This window comes from Lipotes vexillifer, unplaced genomic scaffold, assembly GCF_000442215.2.
Source record: "Lipotes vexillifer unplaced genomic scaffold, Lipotes_vexillifer_v1.1 scaffold500, whole genome shotgun sequence".
Taxonomy (NCBI): domain Eukaryota; kingdom Metazoa; phylum Chordata; class Mammalia; order Artiodactyla; family Lipotidae; genus Lipotes; species Lipotes vexillifer.
Genome location: NW_006778765.1, coordinates 29,329 through 37,853, shown reverse-complemented (window position 1 = coordinate 37,853; position 8,525 = coordinate 29,329). Strand labels below are relative to the sequence as shown.

Genomic DNA, 8,525 nt, shown 5'->3' with positions numbered 1-8,525 from the left:
CCCCCAGTTAGCAGGGCGGGCCGCTTCGACACGTGCAGCAGGGCGGGGCGCCTAGCGAAGATGGTGGTGCGCGCGGCGTGTGGCTCCCGTCGTCTGCCCAAGTCTCAACTCTGCGCATTGGCCGGCGACTCGCTGGTCTGGAGCCCCCGCCCGCCGGGTCCCTGACCCCGCGCCCCGCCGCGCCCGATTCCCGGCATGCCCCGCGCCCGAAAAGGCAGCGCGCTGCGCAGAGGCGGCCAGCGCAGCGGAGGAGGTAAGTGGGGGGGGGCTCTGGGCAACTGAGGAACGTTGAGCTGGGGCCCTGTGTGGGTTCCCGTCGGTGTCCTTAAGAGTCCTGGGGTAGAGACTCCTGCCTCGACCAGTCTGGTGCCACCCGCAACTCTCCCCGTGACCTGCACATGCCCAAGGAGTCTGCGGACACGTGTGCGCCTAACTTGAGTGCGCCGACCGCTTGCTCGGAGTCCTCGCTCCCCGCCCGCACCTGGTCCGCACATCCCGGCCTTGGTTGGTTTCCTCATTGCCTCTCTACCCAAGTTGTCTGTTGTGATGGACAAACAGGCCAGACGGAGCAGGAAGCCAGCCCCCTCCCCAAGCCCTGATCCTTGCCTGGACTGAACTAGGAAGTTGGCCGGAGGCCTGGGCTATCCCGGAGAACTGAGAGAGGGGATGATGGGGAAGCTACAAAATTTGGGCCTTGACTACCTGGACCTAGAAGGTTGATGAGCGCCCAGGAGCCAGAGGCAGTCCAGAGAGTCGCTTATCAGGTCGACCAGAGGAGCATGTCCTGGTGCAGTAAACACATATGTTTACTCTGTAGGGATGGGGTGCCTCTTAGACACAGCTCAGACCTGGCCGCCACTTCAGTGGGGCTTGGGTGAGGGTGTTACTGAACCAAACGTGGGTCTGCTTGCCCCAGCAGTAAAGCCAATCTACTGATGAAACCGCAGAAATGCATTGGGGGTGGGGTGTGCGTGGCCCGAGTAGCTCCCGTTCGTTAGAGCAGAAAGAATTCAGGGAGAGGCAAAGTGATAGATAAGAAGTGACTTATTAGAGTAGGACACTTGAGAGGCTTACAGGGGGGTGGGTGAGAGGGTGCCATCTGGAGAACATGGTGAGCTATAGTTTTATAATCAAAGGAAGAATGGGGAGGGTGAGAAGACCACCTTCTTGCTCATTATTGAGGAGACATCAAGCTTCCATCATCAATTCCTTTTCCAAGTCGGTGGGGAGTTTTCTTGTTCCTACATGGTCAAACCAGGACTGTCATGGCGCAATGGAAATGAGCAAAAAGGCGGTAACATACACTAACATATGATAAATCATTTCAAGTTTTAGTATAATGTCACCGTTTCCTTATATGTTTGTTTTCAGTGCACGTATGTCCTAGGAATCATTAACCTGAGCTCACTGGGCAGGATGTGGGTCTCATTCCACCATTGTTTTGTTGTTTTGTGGCATGTCTCATGCTTCTGTTGCATGGTTTTGTGGTTAAGCAAACCTGCTTTCTTGAGTGACCATTAACTTACAGGGGTCTCCCATACTTTTTTCTTTACTTATAACCACTTACTGGGATTAACTGTTTAATCACCTACTTTGTCCTTTTACTCTGTCCGTATCATTCCTCCCTCCAGGTGTTTACCCTTTATGCTTAAAGGGGGGTAAGGGGTGACAACCTATCATTAACTACTTCTGCTGAGATGGAATGTAGGCCTGCCTGGGGAAGAAGTAAAACACCTGGCTGACTATCCCTTCTCTGTTAGAAGAACCAGAAGCCAATGCCCCTCTTGTTAGCATTCTTCTTTTTTTTTTTTGTATGGTACTCGGGCCTGTCACTGCTGTGACCTCTCCCATTGTGGAGCACAGGATCTGGAGGCGCAGGCTCAGTGGCCATGGCTCACGGGCCCAGCCGCTCCGCGACATGTGGGATCCTCCCGGACCGGGGCACGAACCCGTGTCCCCTGCATCGGCAGGCGGACTCCCAACCACTGCGCCACCAGGGAAGCCCATCAGCATTATTCTTTTAGCCCTTGTGGACGTTAAGCATCGGAGGATGAGTTTATAAAAGATACAAATTGAAAGAAATACAGCAGGGACTTCCTTGGTGGTGCAGTGGTTAAGAATCCGCCTGCCAAGGCAGGGATCACAGGTTCAATTCCTGGTCTGGGAAGATCCCACATGCCAAGGAGCAACTAAGCCCGTGCACCACAACTACTGAAGCCCACACGCCTAGAGCCCGTGCTCCGCAACAAGAGAAGCCACCACAATGAGAAGCCTGTGCACCACAATGAAGAGTAGCCCCCACTCTCTGCAACTAGAGAAAGCCCATGTGCAGCAACGAAGATCCAACGCAGCCAAAAATATAAATACATAAAATAAATAAGTTTATTTAAGAAAAAAAGAAAGAAATACAGCAATAAGCATTAGAAGAGTTATTAAAAGAGATTGTAGCCACAGTCTTGGAGACACAAACCATTTTTTCAAAACATTTTACAAATCGGGAAGGCAGTTACTTGAGGCCTCAATCTATTTGCTTTTGGCTAGGCCCAGAACCTTAATGTTTTATACTTAGGGGTTATTGAGACTTTTTTTTTTTTTTTTTTTGGGCCTCTCACTGTTGTGGCCTCTCCCATTGCGGAGCACAGGCTCTGGACGTGCAGGCTCAGCGGCCATGGCTCACGGGCCCAGCCGCTCCGCGGCATGTGGGATCCTTCCGGACCGGGGCACGAACCGGTGTTCCTTGCATCGGCAGGCGGACTCTCAACCCCTGTGCCACCAGGGAAGCCTGAGACTTTTATTTTAGTTGTAGATTTACTGTTTTTCTTTTTTTTTTGGTTATTATCATTTAGTGATAAGGGTGGCTTCCTTGTCCCTCGAGAAACAGAGTGTACCCTAATCTAGTTATAAGTCCCTTCCATTAAAGAGAGAGGACAATCAGGCACAAACAAAAAAGAATGTAAAAACGACCAGCCATTGATATTGCACAAAAGGGGTTCCAGGGAAGTGTGCCCCTGTCTCTTTCTTGACACTCCCATTACATATTTCCTATGGTTGTTAAGGCTTTCAGTCTTGGGTTAAGACTGAAAGGGTTGCACTGGTGTTTATGAGAAATTTTAGCAAGTGGCTCACCACGTCAATTACCACCTGAAGTTTGAGGCTCTACACTAGTTATGTAGATAGTATCTCTAGGTGGATCCCCTTTTGGACTTGGACCCCCCTCAGTCTTTCAATTGCAAAACCATCAAAGGCCGAGGTATCCCTGTCGCTTTCTGGCATCTGGGGCATTCCGTCTGCCAGTGCCCTGGCTGTTTGCAAAGGGTACATTGATGACAGTCTTTCCTTCAGTGCCCCCTTGTCCATGTAGGGTACACTGGTTTTGTCTCGGTACCCACGGGCCCTGTGGTTTACCATGGCCAGATTGGCCCAGAAAGCCCAGCCTCCCCTTTAGTGGTTTTTCAGAGGACCAAGTTACTGCCATCGTTTGGGCCTTTTGTATATTTCTTTGGGTGCATTTAATCTTTTAGGTTATATTCCTATTATTGAAAACTGAATAAGCCAATTGGAGCAAGTCGCTTATAGGTGTCTGAGGACCGGCCATTGCTTTTTACCACATATTTATTTATTTATTTATTTATTTATTTAAAAAATGTATGTTTATTTGGCTGCGTTGGGTCTTCGTTGCTGCACGCGGGCTTTCTCTAGTTGCAGAGAGTGGGGGCTACTCTTCATTGTGGTGCACACACTTCTCATTTCAGTGGTTTCTCTTGTTGCGGAGCACGGGCTTTAGGTGCGCGGCGCTTCAGTAGTTGTGTGCGGGCTTCAGTAGTTGTAGCTCATGTGCTCTAGAGCGCAGGCTCAGTAGTCGTGGCGCAGGGGCTTTAGTTGCTCCACGGCATGTGGGATCTTCCTGGACCAGAGATCAAACCCATGTCCCCTGCATTGTCAGATGGATTCTTAACCACTGTGCCACCAGGGAAGTCCGGCCATTGCTTTTTGAATTTTGTGCCTGATGTCTGGGGCAGACTGGGCTATGAAATGCATAGCCAAAAGGGCCTGTCCCTCCCGAGAGGAGGGATCCACATTCATATACTTTTTAAAAGTTTCTATTAACCTTTCTTGAAATACTGTCAGATTTTCGTTTAATTCCTGTTGGACTTTTTTTACTTCTTTGTAATTGACAGGTTTTACTGAAAAAAATTTTATAGCCTTTATTAAACAATTAATCATATGGTCCCATCTATCCCTATGAATAGAATTCATTTAGTAATTCCACTGTGGGTCTGCCTCGGGGACAGCTTTGTTCTGCAAGCGGTACACTGTGTGGCCCTGTTGGTCTCAGGCTGCCAGTATTATATGCTGTTCTTTCTCTGGGGTGCAGCAGTTGGATAAGATTTGTAAATCCCCCCCTAGTGAGATCATTAACCAAATAAACTTCTTTGTGGAAAGCTTAGAATCCTCAGCAAAACTTTACAACTTCTGCCAGACTTAAATCGGACATTGAAAAAAAGCACATGAACTCTTATTGTTTCTTTTTTTAAAAATTTTATTTATTTTAATTTATTTATTTTTGGCTGCATTGGATTTTCGTTGCTGCATGTGGGCTTTCTGTAGTTGCAGCGAGCGGGGGCTACCCTTTCGTTGCAGTGTGCGGGCTTCTCATTGAGGTGGCTTCTCTTGTTGCAGAGCATGGGCTCTAGGCTCACAGGCTTCAGTAGTTGTGGCACATAGTCTCAGTAGTTGTGGCTTGTGGGCTCTAGAGCGCAGGCTCAGTAGCTGTGGCACACAGGCTTAGTCACTCCGTGGCATGTGGGATCTTCCCAGACCAGGGCTCGAACACATGTCCCCTGCATTGGCAGGCGGATTCTCAACCACTGCGCCACCACGGAAGCCCTCTTATTGTTTCTTGATTTTTATTATAAATTTCTCTTAGAGGCTGAACCCTGGAGGCAGTTGGTTAGTAACTTACACCTCTGCGGGTGCTAGCTGGGATGAAAATGGGCCCCTTGGGTAACTCGGAGTACAGAGGAGCTCCTGAATATATGGGAGGTCTCTCCTTACCCTTGGGTGCATTTTTCCCTGGGATAATAGTCTCCGCTAGAGGAATGGATCCTGCCTGTAAGATAGCCCTTGTTGGAGCAGCCATTTCCAAGCACACAGCAGCTTCCACTGGAGCAATGGTTAGCTATCTAAAAGTTTCGTTTCCCTGTCAAAATCCACCGTGCAATTTAATCAAGATTTACAACTTTAGATGTTATCTCTTCTTTTTTTTAAATATTTATTTACTTATTTGGCTGCATCAGGTCTTTGTTGCTGCACGTGGGATCTTCATTGCTGCATTCGGGATCTTTAGTTGCGGCATGTGGGATCTAGTTCCCTGACCAAGGATCGAACCTGGGCGCCCTGCATTGGGAGCACGGAGTCCCAACCACTGGAATACCAGGGAAGTCCCTAGATGTTCTCTCTTCTAAAGTAGTCTCCCAATGAGGTGTTAATGCCAGAGAAATTGCCACAAAGGAGTAGTACAGAAGGTGTCCCAGTGGTGAACCGTCTTGCTGCAAACTGGAAATAAATGGTCAGCACTTGTAAGGGTCGGAGGAGGGGAAGACTGACATCAGGGCTCAGGAAGTCCTCCGTTGGGCACTTTTAGTAATTAGGGTAAAAGTACCTTAATTCTTGGAAGTTGATTCCCTTCAGTTTCTTTGTGCCTGATCTACTTAAGAATACCTGATAAGAGGCCTTTTATCTGAGTTGGACACATTCTTTTAAATGATTTTTTTTAACAAATTATTTTATTGATTTTATTTTTGCCAGCGTTGTTGCGCGCAGGCTTTTCTCTGGTTGCAGAAAGCGGGGGCTACTCTTCACTTTGGTGTGCAGACTTCCATTGCGGTGGCTTCTCTTGTTGCAGAGCACAGGCTCTAGGCACACGGGCTTCCGTAGTTGTGGCTCGCAGGCTGTAGAGCGCTGGCTCAGTAGTTGTGGCGTACGGGCTTAGTTGCTCTGCGGCATGTGGGATCTTCCCAGACCAGGGCTTGAACCCGTGTCCCCTGCATTGGCAGGCGGATTCTTAACCACTGTGCCACCAGGGAAGCTCTAAATGATTTTTTTTTCCTTGTATGTATAATACCCTGGTTATACATTATGGGCATCTGATTTTCATCCAAGGATAGATTACAGTGATCAGCTTTAGAAACAAGCTTAGAATATCTTTTTAATAACTTAATTAACCTTTACAATAATATAACATAGCAACAAAGAGCTATTTGAAAAGTGAGAGTTTTTTGGGAGTTTGTTTTACGTTACAAAATTTTATACTGGAGTATAGTTGATTTACGATGTTGTGTTTCAGGTGTACAGCAAAGTGATTTAGTTACACATATACATATATTCATTCTTTTTCAGATTCTTTTCTCAGATAGGTTATCACAGAATATTGAGTAGAGTTCTCTGTATACAGAGAACCTACTGTATACAGTAGGTTCCCTGTATGCCCACTTTCTGGAGAGTTTTTATCATAAACCGGTGTTGAATTTTGTCAAAAGCTTTTTCTGCATCTATTTAGATGATCATATGGTTTTTATTCTTCAGTTTGTTAATGTGGTGTATCACATTGATTGATTTGCGTATATTGAAGAATCCTTGCATCCCTGGGCTAAATCCCACTTGATCGTGGTGTATGATTCCTTTAATGTGTTGTTGGATTCTGTTTGCTAGTATTTTGTTGAGGATTTTTGCATCTGTATTCATCAATGATATTGGTCTGTAATTTTCTTTTTTTGTAGTATCTTTGTCTGGTTTTGGTATCAGGGTGACGGTGGCCTCATAGAATGAGTTTGGGAGTGTTCCTTCCTCCGCAATTTTTTGGAAGAGTTTGAGAAGGATGGGTGTTAGCTCTTCTCTAAATGCTTGATAGAATTCACCTGTGAAGGCATCTGGTCCTGCACTTTTGTTTGTTGGAAGATTTTTTTTCTTTAATTTATTTTTATTTTATCTGTGGCTGCGTCAGCTTTTTTTAATTAATTAATTAATTTATTATTTTTGGCTGTGTTGGGTCTTAGTTTCTGTGCGAGGGCTTTCTCCAGTTGCGGTGAGTGGGGGCCACTCTTCATCGCAGTGCGTGGGCTTCTCACTGTCGTGGCCTCTCGTTGCGGAGCACAGGCTGCAGACACGCAGGCTCAGTAGTTGTGGCTCACGGGCCCAGTTGCTCCGCGGCATGTTGGATCCTCCCAGACCAGGGCTTGAACCCGTGTCCCCTGCATTGGCAGGCAGACTCTGAACCACTGGGCCACCAGGGAAGCCCCTGTTGGAAGATTTTTTTTTTTCTGTTGTACGATTTTTAATCACAGTTTCAATTTCATTACTTGTGATTGGTCTGTTCATATTTTCTATTTCTTCCTGGTTCAGTCTTGGAAGGTTATACCTTTCTAAGAATTTGTCCATTTCTTCCAGGTTGTCCATTTTATTGGCATAGAGTTGCTTGTAGTAGTCTCTTAGGATGCTTTGTATTTCTGTGGTGTCTGTTGTAACTTCTCCTTTTTCATTTCTAATTTTATTGATTTGAGTCCTCTCCCTCTTATTCTTGATGAGTCTGGCTAATTGTTTATCAATTTTGTTTATCTTCTCAAAGAACCAGCTTTTAGTTTTATTGATCTTTGCTATTGTTTTCTTTGTTTCAATTTCATGTACTTCTGCTCTGAGCTTTATGATTTTTTTCCTTCTGCTAACTTTGGGTTTTGTTTGTTATTTCTCTAGTTCCTTTAGGTGTAAGGTTAGATTGTTTATTTGAGATTTTTCTTGTTTCTTGAGGTAGGCTTGTATAGTTATAAACTTCCCTCTTAGAACTGCTTTTGCTGCATCCCATAGGTTTTGGATCATCGTGTTTTCATTGTCGTTTGTCTCTAGGTACTTTTTGATTTCTTCAGTGATCTCTTGGTTATTTAGTAACGTATTGTTTAGACTTCACGTGTTTGTGTTTTTTACGTTTTTCTCCCTGTAATTCATTTCTAATCTCATAGTGTTGTGGTCAGAAAAGATGCTTGATATGATTTCAGTTTTCTTAAATTTACTGAGGCTTGATTTGTGACCCAAGATGTGATATATCCTGGAGAATGTTCCGTGCACACTTGAGAAGAAAGTGTAATCTGCTGTTTTTGGATGGAATGTCCTATAAATATCAATTCTATCTGATCTGTTGTGTCATTTAAATCTTCTGTTTCCTTATTTATTTTCATTTTGGATGATCTGTCCATTGGTGTAAGTGAGGTGTTAAAAGTCCCCCAGTATTATTGTGTTACTGTCCATTTCCTCTTTTATAGCTGTGAGCAGTTGCCTTATGTATTGAGGTGCATATATATGTTGGTGCATATGTATTGGGTGCATATATATTTATAATTGTTATACCTTCTTCTTGGATTGATCCCTTGATCATTATGTAGTGTCCTTCCTTGTCTCTTGTAACATTCTTTATTTTAAAGCCTATTTGATCTGATATGAGTATTGCTACTCTAGCTTGCTTGCTTTTTTTTTTT

General features: G+C 45.3%; 1 protein-coding gene across 1 annotated transcript in view; it reads left to right on the top strand.

Moving 5' to 3' along the window:
- Positions 1-29: 29 nt before the first annotated feature.
- Positions 30-8,525, top strand: part of IFRD2 (interferon related developmental regulator 2) — a 26,561-nt gene continuing 18,065 nt past the window's right edge. Inside the window, exon 1 of the mRNA XM_007451794.1 lies at positions 30-253. Within this exon, the coding sequence (XP_007451856.1) occupies positions 196-253 (58 nt within the window). The 5' untranslated portion in view covers positions 30-195. The remainder of the gene's footprint in view (positions 254-8,525) is intronic.